This window comes from Schistocerca piceifrons, chromosome 3, assembly GCF_021461385.2.
Source record: "Schistocerca piceifrons isolate TAMUIC-IGC-003096 chromosome 3, iqSchPice1.1, whole genome shotgun sequence".
Classification (NCBI taxonomy): Eukaryota; Metazoa; Arthropoda; class Insecta; order Orthoptera; family Acrididae; genus Schistocerca; species Schistocerca piceifrons.
Genome location: NC_060140.1, coordinates 234,078,631 through 234,095,590, shown reverse-complemented (window position 1 = coordinate 234,095,590; position 16,960 = coordinate 234,078,631). Strand labels below are relative to the sequence as shown.

The following is a 16,960-nucleotide window of genomic DNA, read 5'->3' as shown; positions in this document are numbered from 1 at the left end:
AGAGGTTCCACAAATGTCTGCCCTACTAAATTAAATGTACATAACCATGTGTGTAATCAAGAAGGGCAAAAACATATATTATGCTCAGCAGATTAAACAGGGCAGTAGAAAATCAGAACCCATGTGGAAAATTATAAATTCTGAAAGAAATAGAGGCAAAAATTAGAATGGGGTGCAGCAAATGTCATGGAAAATGGAACACATAACAATAATCTGAAAAGAGCAGCTTCAGAATTAAATAACTCGTTCCTCTCTGTAATTGAAGACATAGGAATGCAATACACACAGCCTCCCTTAGAAGCTATGAAACTATGTAGTCTTACCCAACATATGCCAACAACACTTAACTTGAAATCCATAACACCCAGTGAAATTGTAAACATCAGGTCCCTAAAAAGTACCAGCTCTTCTGGGTATGACAAAATATCCAACAGATCACTAATCAGCAACATATTGTGTTATTTATATGACCTGTCTATGAAACCTGGAGTATTTGCCTATTGATTAAAACATGCTACAGTGGTGCCAACATACACAGATGTTGAGAAACATGTAATATCTATTAACCTATCTCTCCATTGCCAGTTCTTTCAAAAATATTTGAAATGGTATATGAACGCCTAACACAAAAGGGCTCAATGACCCTCTCCCAGTTTGGCTTATGCAAAGGGCTATCAACCAGAGTGAGAGGGCAATATTCAGTCTCACAAAAGAATTCCTAGACTAACTGAACTGTAGAAGGTATTCTGTGAGGATTTTCTGTGCCCTCACTTATGTTTTTGAATATGTAAAAAATAATACTTTAACATAAGATCTCCCATGCTATGGTATCAAAGACCAACCACAAACTTGGCTGGAACAGAAAACAAAGAGCTGCTCTAACAGGTGCAAGTGAAGCAGTAATACCAGACTGGGGAACTGTTACATATGGTGTTTCCCAAGGCTTGATCCTTGGACCACTGATCTTAATGGTGAACATTATTGAAACACCAGCATCAGTAAATAACAAGGCAAATAAAGTAATCTGCTGATGATACAAGTATCCTGATCAAGGGCATGAAATCCTCAATGCAGATTACAACTGAAACAATATCACATCAAATACACAAATGTTTCGAAATTAATTTGCTGACTGTGAATTCCTTGGCATCAATTTTATTAGGAACAGTTCTACTACCCAATAGTGGCATATGAAAATTTGTGTTGGACCCTGACTCAAACGCAGATTTTCCGTTTATCACGAGAGGTTATCTTAAGTGCAGATGCAAGGCAAAATAATGAAAAAATTTAAAATTTTAGTTGTTGATTAATTTATTATATTGATGGTTGAAGGATGACATCTCAAAGTTCCATAATTCAAATCTGCCTAGAAATATGTTTTAAAAATTTTTCTTTGGCCATCTGTACTTACCACATTTCTTTTTTTCCACACTGCAATTTACACTTTCTCTATGGTAGTTGCTTGTGTTAATTTTTTGTGGAGCAAGTTCAAAAGTGAATGGGAGGCAGATTTTTCAGACGAGAGGAAGAAATGAAGTGCAAGAAATTAAAAAATGGAAAGGCACTGGCAGATGCTAACAAATTGGCAGACTAAGAAATTCACACATTACAAGTATAGTATGGAAAAAGTATTAGGGACGATGTATGTAGTGTGGGCAATATTCTTCCACAAACTTTCTGCAGATGAGAATCCTCAGCACTTCCTCTGTCACATATCATGGTGCAAATATCTTCAGACAGAAGCCAGTGAAACCCATACACTCAAACACTGTTTGCCACTTGCTGTTTTAAATGTTATAAAGCCAACTTTCAGAGACCTGGCCAATCCTGAACTGCTCAAAAAATGTGTGCATGGGAAAACGCACATCACATTATATGGATGCATTGTCCAAAAGTAGTTTTTGTGTTGTCATATGTTGCAAAGACAGCTGCATTTGATACCTCCCTAGTGTTTAATAATGAAAATACATGTAGCATTAGTGCCTGCACAGACTAGGTTCCACCTATGTGCATTCACACTGAAGACAATTAAAAGTATCAATGAAGCATTACTTGAAAACGCCCAGGAAGCAGAAGAAAATATGCAAAAGTTGGCTAGGCAAAGGAGGCAGGGGAAGAGAGTATTACAGGAAGACAAGGAAGAGAATGAAGATCATGGATACAGGCACCATTGGTGACTAAAGGTATGGCAATATTGTTAAAGATTAAAATAAAAACTCTAAAACAGATTTGCTATACTGTCAATATTAGGAGAAGGATAGATTGCTACTCACCATATAGCGGAGATGGTGAGTTGCATACAGGCACAATAATAGGACGAATAAACACATAAGCTTTTGGCCAGAAGGCCTTCTTCTGAAATAGATAAAACACACCATACACACACACAAATGCAGCTCACACACACATGACCACTGTCTCTGGCTGCTGGTGGCTGTCTGGCCCTGGCATCCAGAGACAGTGTTTGTGTGTGTGTGTGTGTGTGTGTGTGTGTGTGTGTGTGGGGGGGGGGGGTGGTCTATTTTGTTGTGCCTGTTTGTGACTCAATATCTCTGCTTTATGGTGAGTAGCACTCTATCCCTCTCATAATATTGTCATTTTTCCATCCTAGATTTTCCATTGTTTGATTAGCTATAGAGAGGTTTTTCTCAAAACCTAAAAAAGCTGACATACTGAAATTTGGCACAGTTCTTAAAAAGCACTCACCACATAATCCTGTGCAATGATTTTTCTTTATCTTGTATCTGATAAAAGTTTTCTTTTACTGTATGAGGAGACAGCCTTGGTAATCATAAAATTGAAAGATTAATTTTAAAGTAACTATGATCTTAACCAAAAATCTGTTGCACACGTTTTACCAGCCTTTTATTTGTACGTAATCTGTAAAATTTCAGTTTTAATGGTTGCTTACTTTACAAGAAAAGGTACATCATATATACAATGGTAATTAAAAATTCAAATCTTTATAAAATGAATGTCCATGACCATTATCAAACAAAAACCACATATAATGTACATGGACAGATAAAAAAATCTATGCATCAAGTGACTGCAGGGGAACACGCATACAAAAGGATTTAACTTTTACAAGCTTTCGGAGTCAGTGGCTCCTCCTGCTGGTGGAAGAGTTGAAGGGGAAGGAAGAGGAGTGAAGGAACAGGTCTGGACAGGTTTAGAGAAAGGGGTACAATTTAGAAAAGTCATCCAGAAACTTAGGACTTGAAAGACTTACCAGATGGGGTGAGAAGGAAAGACTAATTGATGGAGACTGCACCAGATGAGATTTGAAAATCTCAGAGCTTAAAGGTGGAAGACAGGATGCAAGACACAGATTACTGCTGAAACATTGTGCACAAGTCAGTAAGAGGGAAAAGCTAAATGGATTGTATCTAACAGAAGTGATGGGGGAGGGGGGGGGGGGGACAGCAAATAATATGAGGGTAGTTTTTTTTAAGTAAGGGCCATTCGCGCGTATAGTCCCGTAGTTCGCGCGGACGCTGCAACAAGCCACCGCGCCACTTCCCGGCATCCTTCCCGTTCACACTGATGCAAGTTGCAGCTCTGTAGCTGATGTGTACACATCACTGTGCTACTTTATAATGTTTACGATTATTGAATCGCCCGCCGCATGTGAGATACGGTCAGTGATTCATTTTTTGACCGCGAGAAGCCTATCAGCCACAGAAATTCATCGTCAGTTAGCAGAAGTTTATGGCTTGAATGCAATGAGTGAGGGTAAAGTGTGTCAATGGGTTAGAGAGTTTAAAAATGGCCGTCAAAACGTCTATGATGAAGAACGCTCAGGCCCAGCCCTCTGTGATCACTGATGATTTGGTGGCTGCAGTCGAACCAAAAATTCGTGAGGACAGAAGATTCACAATTTCCACTCTGTCTTTGGAATTTCCACAAGTTTCAAGATCGGTTTTGTACAAAATTGTGTCTGAAAACCTAAACTTTAAGAAACTGTGTTCTCGGTGGGTACCCAGACTCCTCACAGAGGACCACAAAGGGAAGAGATTTGCCACTTCATTGGACTTTTTGATTCGTTATGAGGAAGAATCACTCCCGAAAGCAAGCGACAATCGATGGAATGGCGACACACAACCTCACCCGTCAAAGTCAAAGCCAAACAGACGCTGTCAAAGTGCAAGATTGTGGCAACTGTGTTCTGGGACTGGTGCGGTGTTTTGCTAGTGGACTTTATGCCACGAGGAACGACAATCAACTCAGATGCCTACTGTGCAACTCTAAAGAAGCTCCGCAGAGCAATTCAAAACAAAAGGCACGGCATGCTGGCAAAAGGAGTTTTGCTCCTCCACGATGACGCTAGGCCTCACACCTCTCAAAAGACTCGGGATTTGATTGATTCTTTTGGCTGGGAAGTTTTGGACCATGTGCCATACAGCCCTGACCTTGCTCCTAGTGATTTTCACCTTTTCCGGTACCTGAAACACCATCTTGGCTGGCAGCGCTTCAATGACGACGATGAAGTGAAAGCGGCCGTGAACTCTTGGCTGTCGGAGCAGGCGGCCGAATTCTTTGAAGAGGGAATTAAAAACTTAGTTGTACGGTATGACAAGTGCTTAAATAAACAAGGCAACTATGCAGAAAAATAGGTAAAAGTGTGTAGAATCAGAAAATAAAAGTTTTGTTACAAAAGTATTTGTATCTTTTTTTAAAAAATAAAAACGGCCCTTACTTAAGAAACAACCCTCGTAGACAAGTCAGAAAATGAAAGATGTAGAAAAATAAAATGGAGTGAAGAAAGCAGTAGATACTGAGAATAAATGCTGAGATGGAAGGAATTAACATAAATCAAGGCCAGGTGGCTGGCGAGAGCCAAGGACATGACAACAGCCACTCAGTGTGCCACTGGGATTGTCTGTTGTTTCTGATATGCATAAATGATATTCACGTGGTGCAACCAGAAGATGTAAATATGGTACACTTTGCAGATGATACAAGTCTATGAAAAAAAAATTTGTACCAGTCTTCTTACTGAAAAGGCAGCTAATGAAATATTCAAAAATACTGACTCAATTCTAGGTAAATGGATAATCATTACAATTTGACAGTACTCAATGCATACAATTCAGTATTTCTCACAAAACTCCACAATTGATTGAAATAGAGTATTCAAACAATAGAATACAAAAAATAGACAGTATTAAGTTTTTGAAACTATTGATAGACCATAATCTTAAAGAGAAAACCTACTTCCTAGAATTACTGGAGCACCTTTGCATAATAACTGCAATTAAGTGATTTAAAAGTTAGTTAACTAGTTTATTCTGCATATTTTCATTCACTAATGGGTTACAGAGTACATTTTTGGGTACACTCAACATACTGAGATAATATTTTCACAATATATGAATCTGCTATAGTACTAATATCTGGCGTTAGTTACAGAACGTACTAAAGAGGTTTCATAATACATGCATTCATTGTCTTTTGGTATTCCCAATATTTCTCTTTTAAAAAAAATGACAAAAAGAATACTAGGACAAAAAAAACTTCCAAAAAAGTTTCAGATACTTAACATTAGTACAGGAAGTAGTCCAATACAGGAGTACATATATATTTAACAACCTGCCGGGGCATATCTTGTAGGTAACATGGTGGATCTGTTGGGCAACTTTTACTTAATTTAAGATTATCTAGACCATGAACTGTAAAACATATACAGTGGCAATGCAGGCCTACTTAATTCGTCAGACAATGAATTATATGTTATTGGTATATTCTGTGATATAGCAAAGGCATTAGGCTGTGTAAATTATCACATTGTTTTAAGACAGTTAGAATATTATGATGTTACAGAAGATTCTACAAATAACTAATATTAACATTGTAACACCATAATAGTTCATCACGTTCAGTCATTCCATTATAATACATTTAAATAAAATGTACATTCTTTTTGCACAACCCAGAGACCATTTTCCACTGGACCCATTCTGTGCAATTAATGTAATCATGTTAGACATAAAGATTGTTGTTCTCACTGAGGTGGCACATACAGAAGCAACAAGAAGTGAAACTGGTGTGTGGAAACTCCTCAGTTTTCTACCAAAGCAATTAATTATTTAATGTATGCCTCACTAACAGTGGAAAAGTCTTCTAACTGAAATAATGACTAAATACAGACTAAAATTTCAAGATAGAATGACCATAGTTAAAGAGAGAGAGAATGACAGATAGATACATAGAGAGAGAGAGAGAGAGAGAGAGAGATAGAGAGAGAGAGAGAGGTATAGATAGAGAGATAGTTAGATAGAGAATTTAGTATGCTCACCACTGTTTAGGTTATTATTGCCCTTTCTGAAATTTTTCAGAGAAATGTGGTTAAGAATGTCTAAACTTAAAAAACTGTACAGTGTAAACTCATTAAAAACTGTGCTTACTCTCTCCCATTTTAATTCACATTCACATGCATATTCACACTTCCACTCAAATAGTAAAGCTGTGAATGTGTTCTGTGTTCTAAAATGTGCTAAAAAAAAAATATCTTAAATATCATCTCATCATCTGTTAAAATAAAGAGCAGAATCGTGGTAAACTAGTGTCTGCCCAAATATAAAATAACATCATTTAAAAAATGATAAACTGAAATCTGTGTGCTATCAGGTTGGAGGACTGATTCCAAATCAGGAAACTATGCATCATTATAGAATGTCCTATCAGTAAACAACTAAGAATAAATTCATCCTTTCATAAAGACTGGGAGGAAGTATGCTGTGGATGAGAATTGTCTTTCATAAACACAGCTTCCAGTCACATATTTTCCACAAACACATGATTCTATTCCTCAACAAACAGGTGACAACATGGAGAGGAAGAGTCCAATGAGACATGGGATTTTCAGTATGTGCTCCTGATAATGTCTGAGCAGTTGCTGGAGGTGTCTTCTGACACTTATCACTGCTCTGCTTGTCATTTCTGCTCATCAAATTATGAGATATGGTCTGATGATGATCTAGATATGATTGAAATTGGTTACCCCTCACACATTATTTTTAATTTTTAATACAAATTTGCAGTCAAGTCTGGTTACTATTTCAAATTACTTACATCCTGTGACAATCCAATAGAAGGGTTCAGGGTTGGTGAATTTCTGGCAAGCATTATCTGCCATCATGTGTAGTGCCAACAGTGAAGTACAAAGGAGGTGGTTTAGGCACATCACTCTCAAATCTATGGTGGGACCCCATTTTTTTTTCATAACAGGTCTGTACCATTCACACTTCATGCTCAAATGCAAGAAGAATTAGACAGACTGACAGTTTTAGGTATCGTGGAAACCATTTCATCTAGACAACGGGCTACACAGTCTTTATTGGAAGGTGATGGCCATACTCCATCTTTGTGGAGACTTAATAACGCGATGGTTACTTCACAGTCCATGGTCGATACGTACTCTGAACTTATGATGAAGCTGTCAGGCAGACAATATTTTTCAAAACTAGATTTGTTGGAAATACTTAAAGCTGTCACTAGATGAAGATTCATGTCAGCTTCTTATTGTTAATATGGCATATGACCTCTTTGTTTCCAGCATTACAAGTGTGCCAGTCATTATTGAAAATTATTTGCAGAAGCTTACTCAACAAATTCCTTGTTGTATCAATTACATTGACGGCTTTGTCATTACTGGTCCTGCCACTGAGGACCATCTTTGCAACCTTTGTCTGTGCATGATACAGGTCTTCAGTGAAATTTGGATAAGTCACATTTCTTCCAACCTCTATAAAATACATGGGGCATGTTACTTCTCATTGGGGGATTCAGCTGACGGACAACCATATATCGGCTATTATAACCCTCCCAAGACCACAAACGTGGAGGACCTTTAAGCATTCTTAGGCAAAGTTGCATATTACCACAAGTTCCTTCCACAGGCACCTTCAATTTCATATTCCCTAAATCAATTGCTTAGGTGCAGCATTTAAATGGACCCCTACCTGCGACTACTCGTTCAAGACACTGAGCGATGGTTTGTGTTTTGCCCTGTATTTGGCCACCCGTATACCTGGGCTCCAGCTTGTAGCTCCAACAGTAAGGTGTGCATGCTGTATTGTCTCAATACCATGCTCACAGTTCAGAACAGCCCATTGTTTCTTCACTGAAGACACTTAACATTGCATAGAAGAATTACTCTCAAGCAGAGGAGGCTCTCGCTATCATTTATGCTGTCAAGAAATTTCATGTGTTTCTATACAGTGTTAAGTTTCGTTTGGTGACTGGTCACAAGCCATTAGTGCCCTCTTTAGACCCACAGCACACTTACTGGACAAGACAGCCCATAGGCTTCAACTGTGAACCCTGTTCCTTAGTATAGTTATGACATTAATTTTTGCCCCATGGCTCAGCATTCAAATGCAGATGCTCTGTATATTTATCAATGGGACCTGACCTTGGTTTCAATCAGTATGAAGTACTTCATTTTTATCTGAATGATGAAGCACAATGGACAGTGTATTGGATTATCACCAATTCTCACATCACTCAAGCTGTTGTTGCCAAACTTGTTCTTCATGAAGTTCGATGACATATTCAACAATGGATTGCCCGAGAAACCTCTGGCTTGTGCATCAGATTCCATCCACAATTATTTTCTGTCAAAGTTCAGACTCACTCTCATGAATAGTGTTATATTCCTGTCCACAAAAAATGCTGTTCCACGAGTAGTTGTTCCAGCAGCTCCCCAGCACGACATTCTTTGACTTCTGCATCTGGATCATTAGAGTATCTTGCTCACAAAGATGCTGGATTGCTGCCATATCTGCTGACCTGGAATTGATCATGAGATTGAACATTTAATCACTACTTGTCCTAAATGTGCTGATCACCAGGCCTCTCCCTGGCAAAGTTATTCGCCATGTCCTGAGACATCACAGCCTTGGGAGTGTATCCATGAACTTCACCAACCCCTTCTTTGATGCTTATTGGTTGGTGGTCAATGCCTACTCCCAATTTCTGTGCATTGTCACCTGCTGCTCCACCATAGGAGACGCAACAGTGCAGGCTCTCATTCAGATCTTCTCCATCAAAGGCCTCGTCTGCACCCTGATAACTGACAATGGTTCACTATTCATACCTCAGATTTGATCAGATTTTTGTGCCCATCACCATATTCACAATATTCATGTTCCCTCGTTCCATCCTCAGTCAAATAGGTAATTTTAAGATATGGATGAAGAGGTATATTGGCAACGCCCCTGTGGACAAGATACTCACACGCTTACTTTGTTCCTTCAGCTCCATGCCCATTGGTGAGAAGGGTCCAGTGAAGCTATGTCATGGCTGCCAGCCATGCATGGTACTGAATCTACTGCTCTCCACACCAAAACCTCCCATGGTCCCTCTGACGAGGCATTACATGCCTAGGAATCTGGACTGGGCTCACATTATGATCACTGTGAGTGTTGGAGTCTGGCAATCATCTGCAGCCAGTGCAGTTGGCATGTCTTCACCTTGCAGATGGAAGAAAGGCTAGTGAGCCACTACTGCAATTAACTCTGCCCCTGACTGCAGGACCAGCCTCTGCCACCTCTGCTCATACTGAGATCATCTGCTCTTCGTGCATCAGTACCTCAGTCACATCCCCTCTCAATGGCCCGGCTACTGGTTCTGCCCCCATATAATATTATACCTTGCTCACATTCCACCAGTCCCCCAAGGGCTGAGTATGGTCAGCAGCTAGAGGCACCACATGGACAGCAGGGAATGGATCCTGATTCAGTACCAGCCCCCCATGCCTTCCCATGCCACCCACACAGCCAGTGACCCACCCATGGGCACCTGCCCACAGCAATGCCATCACTGTCTATGTCATTTGTGGCGCAATTCTCCAGTGCAGGCTTACACAGGGCTCTTTGCAGCACAGAGGTCATCCACCAACAGTGCCTCAGAAAACTTGGGCATTGTCTTCCTGAGCACCAAGCGTCATTGCATGCTACAGGAAGGGGTGGGAGGGGGGGGGGGGGAGTGAGGGAGGGGGGGGGCACTAAGTTGGCACTAGCTTACATGTGCCCTGAAAAAAGAAGACAACAGTGGTAAACTGTGATTAACATCTCAATTGCAATGGCATCTCGCCATCCATCAAAGTGCAGCAGGATACAAGACATCAGCCTGTCAAATACCATTAAGTCAGCCATGCTGGTGCATGGCGGTTAACCTCAGCTGCCAGGAGATGGTATTTTCAGGCAATGCTGACAGCCGTGCAACAAGAATGCTGCGTGCAGCCACCACCCAGTGCCACCTAGTGGAAACGTTACATGTCATTCCATTTTAATCAACAGCAGAGTGGCTTCTGCCTCATTCTGTAATGGTTTATGCTCTTGTTAACTTCATTCCACTCATGGATCATTGCATGTGAAACCTGTACCAATTCAGCTATGTACAAGGATGATGTACTGAATGTGTTCATGATTTGAGCATGAAAGTGATTATATTTTTTTTAGAATTCTTAATTGTGTGTGTTACTACAACTCTCTAGAGCACAAAAATCTGCATCAAATAATGATCATTTCATAAAAAGGTCTTGTGCATATTCTCAGCGAATGCCACACAGTAGCAAAGAGAGGCCCCTAACTTGGATGCATCTGTGAGTTATTTTATACAGTACCAATTGGGACTCACTTAGAATTTAATATAACATTGAGTAAAAAACATGTCTAAGAGTACACCTCCACTGAGACTCAATAAATCTAAACTAATTCCAGGTCTCTTTGGTCAGCTGCAAGTCTAGCATGGGATTTGTCCCATATCAAGTGCCAGTAATTTTTGTTTTATGCAGTGTGTGTGTGTGTGTGTGTGTGTGTGTGTGTGTGTGTGTGTGTGTGTGTGTTTGTTTTTACAGGTGTTGTCTTAACAACTTTTGTGTAGAAAGTGCCTCCATTACTTTCTCATCCCTCAAAACTGTAACATTTCTCATCTTTCCAAACTGTAATACATTATTCAACTACTGTGTTTCTCCACAACCACCTAGACAAGAGGTGCAGTAATCAAGAACTATCAGCCACTTGAAGGACTGATACAATGGACATCTAGAACACATAACATTCTAATGGCGCCAGCAATAACCTCATGCTATTACATTCTGCATTTCTACTTTCGTATCAACTACTCAGTATGAAATTTGTGATTGCCTCTTAAATGTTCTCATACCATTCTGAACTGATGGCAACAAAACAGTTGCTGCCATGGAGATGGTACTATTCATTTCATTGGAATATGTTACAAAGTTCAGCCTGCACTATTTAAGTCACTATCATTCATTTCCACCCATTTCCGCACATTTCAACGGTTATCTCAAATCTGCACAAGAAGCAGTTCCTCTCAACACACTTCTACATTTTATTTAAAATTCATGTAACTAGTGTATCTCATAGCTCCTGGTTCCAAGTTCCTCCCAATAAGCTAATACAATTTTTCATTCAATAATTTTCTACAGATTTATGTTGCGGGTATCACATATGCTCTTTAAGATACAAAAGATACATTGCATACGAGTATGTAGTAACAACAACATTTGGTGCTAATCAACAATAATCTTTGCATAATTATTTAATGGCATAGGCTTCTTAACGCCCTGCAACTAACCCTGAAGATAGCGCAAGCAACAACGTTGTGTTCAGAAGACCAAATCCAGCATAGTTTGGGTCACGATTTTCTCAACATATAGACCACCTATCACACGAAAATTGAACTCATTTTATATTAAACTAATGTACAGACGTCTCACTACCTTGACAGTTACCATCTTGCTAGAATAACTTCAAAAGAAACAGTAGCAAATGTAAAAGCTGTTGTTGTGACTGACTAAACCAACATATGCTTGTATAGTCATGTGTTTTGTACATATACTCATTACATTAATCCTGCTACAGATATGTCATGTTTGTTGAGTGAGAAGTTAGTTTGGGAGCAAAGGAGGAAGAATGCAATGATTCTGGACCAGGAGGAGAAATATTCAAGTTCGAATAGTCTGAAAATGATTCTTCTCCAGGTAAGCTGCCATCTGCTACAATTTTTCATTGCCAGTGTTGTTGCTATAGATACTGCTGCTGTAATTATGATTCATTTCTGCTTTATCTGTCTTAATCTCATCTTTTCTACAGATGAATCTCATGATGAAATGGCATATAACAGGACAGGATTCCAAGGTTTGTTTGGAGAACATGAGACAATTTACTGGGACAACAAACACAAAAGAAACAAACTAGTACCTACTGTCCTGATTGCAACACCTCTCTGAATACCAGAATCCTTCAGACATTTCCATATAAAACCCTGTTACCTGTGAAACTGCTCATGAATTCACCTTACACATTTTTGTAATGATAACAATTATACTTTTTGCCATCATTATTGTAAAATATTTAATCTATTAAATAACTGAAATAAATATGAAAAACAGACCTTCAAGCTTGTTGTTTCTTAGTGTGTATTACCCTTCAACATACACCAGACACAAATTTGGCAGTAACATTTAAAATTATAGCCTAACTGTCTGGTTTTCTGGACCCAAATTTTTTCTAGGTGGCTGGACCTCAAAGTGTTAATAAGAGCAACAGAGTGAAATATATTCTATTCAGGAATTTACTTGTGTATAACCAATCTGATTTCACAAAGGATAACAATGACCAAAATTACAAACCTAGAAGAAGGATAATCTTCATTACCGTCAGCCTTCAGTCTGACTTTATCTTAGGAAGATGTGAAAAATGATGCCACTATAAACTTCTAACAAAAACTGAAGAGCTAAATTTGGAAGAAAAAAAAACTTTCTTCTACAAAAATCTTTCTGTTTGATAGAAATTTTATTTATAGGTCTGTAGCTTTGGTATGAAAAAATAATTACCTACTTACACCAGATATTAAATTAATAATTTCCTAACACTATAGAGAACTATCCGTAAATGGTCCATATACATTTATATGTAAATACACAGACTAGCAAAATGTCTGCTTGTGTCTGTGTATGTGCGGTTGGATATGGGTGGTGTGCGAGTGTATACCTGTCCTTTTTTCCCCCTAAGGTAAGTCTTTCCGCTCCCGGGATTGGAATGACTCCTTACCCTCTCCCTTAAAACCCACATCCTTTCGTCTTTCCCTCTCCTTCCCTCTTTCCTGATAAAGCAACCGTTGTTTGCGAAAGCTTGAATTTTGTGTGTATGTTTGTGTTTGTTTGTGCGTCTATCGACCTGCCAGCGCTTTCATTTGGTAAGTCACATCATCTTTATTTTTAGATATATTTTTCCCATGTGGAATGTTTCCCTCTATTATATCCATATATATATCAGATTTTTCTAGGCATCATTACTATCAGCAACACATACCTGCCTTTCATTTCTTCAGTTGGCCAGTCTCCATATCCCCAAGGTGATTCTGTTGTACCAAGTAGAAGGCCAAAAATAAATCCAAACAGTGTAGACAGAAGTAACCCAATAGCTTCACTGCGTAAACCAATCTTGAAGAGTTTCCAGTCAGCTATCATTGTACCAAAAGTCATAGCCATAACAGGTCCCTTTTGTAAGTAAAATATGTGTTGCAAATTAATTTATCTATCAAAAATTTAATGTTTGTATTACTATACAATTAAACTGTAATTGGATAGGTAAAAAATTTACTTACCAAGTGGTGGCAGAAGAACACACATATTAAGTTACTGAAATTTGACAAAACTCCAGGTTAGGAAATCATTAACATAAGGAAAAGATAGATTGCTATTTAACATAAAGATGACACATTAAGCTGCAGACAGGTACAACTAAAAGATAATTAAACATTAGCTTTCAGCCACAGTCTTCATCAGAGAAGGAAACACACAGAAACATTCAATCACACAAGTAAGTACACCTCACATACATGACTGTCATTTCCAACATTCCCATCCATCTTTACAGTAAGTAGCAATCTATCTTTTCCTTATATTGTTGGAATTGAAATCTGCAAGCTTTCAGAGCAAGTGGCTCATCTACTGATAGACTGGTTGCAGGGGAAAGAAGACTGGTGAAGGGAAAGGACTGGTGAGGTTTAGGAAATGAGAGTTCTTAAAAGTCACCCAGAACCTGGATCCACAGAAATATTTTAGACCTTGTAGCTATATACAGGTCTGACCTTATCAGCAGAGTCAGTACAGAGATAGGGATTACTGATCATAATGCCATTACAGGGACAATGGTTACTGAAGTTAATAAATACACCAAGAAGGCTAGGGAAGTATTTATGCTGGAGAAAGCAAGTAAACAGTTGTTAGCATCTGTTTTAGACAACAAATGGACATAGAAGAATTGTGGGCAAAATTTAAACTGATTGTAAATCACATTCTGGAGACATTTGTGCCATGTAAGTGGACCAAGGATGGAAAGCACCCATCATGGATTAATCATAAAATTGGAAAATGCTGAGAAAGCAGAGACTGTTGCTCTCTCAGTTATAAATATTCAAAGGCAAAAGTTAGCGGAATTTCATGCATTCATAAGAAGATCGCTGCACAAAGCATTCAACTTCCACTGTTACACCTTAGTAAAAGACCTTGCCATGACTCCAAGCCAGTGTCAAGTTCAAGTGACTGGTGAAAAGTGCAGGTCATTCTTTATGTATGAAAGGTAAAAGGATAGCCTAACATAATTACACAATTACACAAGACTGTCCTTTAACATCAGCTTGCTGCTGTGTTCTTGAACACATTCTAATTCAAATGTAATAAATTTCCTTGAGACAGAAAAGCTTCTGCCAAAAATCAGAATGGATTTAGGGTGCTTGGTTGTTTTTCATTTATTATCCTGCAAAGAATCAGTGAAAGGTAACAGGCAGAGTTCATACTTCTAGATTTCCAGACAGAATTTCACATGGTGTCCCACTGCAGACTGTTGATGGAGGTCCAAGCATAAGGATTAGTTTCCCATATACTCTATGTTATCAAAAATATCCAGACACCCCCAAAAACATACATTTTTCATATGAGGTGCATTGTGCTGTCACCTACTGCCAGATCCTTCATATCAGTGACCTCAGCAGTCATTAGACATTGTGAGAGAGCAGAATGGGGTGCTCTGCAGAACTAATGGACATCAAACATGGTCAGGTGATTGGGTGTCACTTGTGTCATACGTCTGCCTGCAAGGTTTCCACACCCCTAAACTCTTTCCGATGTGATAGTGAAGTGGAAAAATGAAGGGACATGTACATCACAAAAGCGTACAGGCCAATCTCATCTGTTGACTGACAGAGACCACAGACAGTTGAAGAGGGTCATAATGTGTAATAGGCAGACATCTATCCAAACCATCATATAGGAATTCCAAACTGCATCAGGAACCACTGCAAGTACTATGACAGTTAGGCAGGAGGTGAGAAAAACTGGATTTCATGGTCAAGCATCTGCTCATAAACCACACATCACGCCAGTAAATGCCAAACGACACCTTGCTTGATGTAAGGAGCATAAACATTGGACGATTGAACAGTGGAAAAACATTGTGTGGAGTGATGAATCATGGTAGACAATGTGGCGATCCAATGGCAGGGTGTGGGTATGGCAAATGCCTGGTAGATGTCATCTGCCAGTGTATGTAATGCCAACAGTAAAATTTGGAGGTAGTGGTGGTGGTGTTCTGTGTGGCCATATTTTTCAGGGAGGGGGCTTGCACCAGTTGTTGTTTTGTGTGGCACTATCACAGCACAGGCCTACATTGATGATTTAAGCACCTTCTTGCTTCCCACTGTTGAAGAGCAAATTGGGGATGGCAATTGCATCTTTCAACATGATCGAGCACCTGTTCATAATGCATGGCCTGTGGTGGAGTGGTTACACAACAATAACATCCCTGTAATGGTCTGGTCTGCATAGAGTCTTGACCTGAATCCTATAGACCACCTTTGGAATGTTTTGGAATGCCTACTTTGTGCCAAGGAATGCCTACTTTGTGCCAAACCTCACCAACCGACATTGATACCTCTCCTCAGTGGAGCAGTTCATGAAGAATGGGCTGCCATCCCCCAAGAAACCTTCCAGCACCTGATTGAACATATGCCTGTGAGAGTGGAAGCTGTCATCAAGGCTAAGGGTGGACCAACACCATATTGAATTCCAGCATTACCGATGGAGGGCGCCACGAATTTGTAAGTCATTTTCAGCCAGGTGTCTGGATACTTTTGATCGCATAGTGTACATGAGTGATTTAAAGACTTTTTAAGTCACAGAACCCAGTACATTGTCCTCGACAGTGAGTGTTCACAAACAAGTGTATCATCAGGAGTGCTACATGGAAGTGCGACAGGACAGCTCTTTTTCTCTATATTTATAAATGATCTGATGAACAGGGTGAGAAAAATTCATGGTTGTTTGTTGATAACATTGTGGTGTATGGGAAGGCATCATCATTGAGCGACTATAAGAGGCTATAGAATGACACTGATAGAATTTCTAATTGGTGTGATGAAAGGTAGCTCACTCTAAACATAGAAAAATGTAAGTTAATGCAGGTGAGTGGGAAAAACAACACAGTGACATCTGAATACAGCAATAGTAGTGTGCTGCTTGATATAGTCACATCGATTGAATATCTAGGCATAATATTACAAAGTGGTACGAATTGGAATCAGGTTGGTAATAGGGAAGGTGAATTTCATTTTATTTGAAGAATTTTGGGAAAGTGTAGTTCATCTATAAAGGGCATGGCAAACAGAACATTAGAATGACCCATTCTTGAGTACTGCTTGAGCATTTGGTATCACCACAAGGTCTGATTAAACACCACAGCAGTTCAGATGTGTGCAGCTAGATTCATTACTGGTAAGTGCGATCAGCACACAAGTCTTACGGAGATACCTTGTGAACTTAAATGGGAATCCCTGGAGGAGCAATGATGTTCTTCCCATGAGGCACTATTGAGAAAATTTAGAGAATTGGCATTTAAGGCCAACTGCAGAATGATTGCACTGCTGC

At 39.3% G+C, this 16,960-nt stretch overlaps 1 protein-coding gene across 1 annotated transcript in view; it reads right to left on the bottom strand.

Moving 5' to 3' along the window:
- Nucleotides 1-16,960, bottom strand: part of LOC124788538 — a 266,831-nt gene that overhangs the window by 84,829 nt on the left and 165,042 nt on the right. The window contains exon 7 of the mRNA XM_047255808.1: nucleotides 13,347-13,534. Coding sequence (XP_047111764.1) covers nucleotides 13,347-13,534 — 188 coding nt within the window. The remainder of the gene's footprint in view (nucleotides 1-13,346; nucleotides 13,535-16,960) is intronic.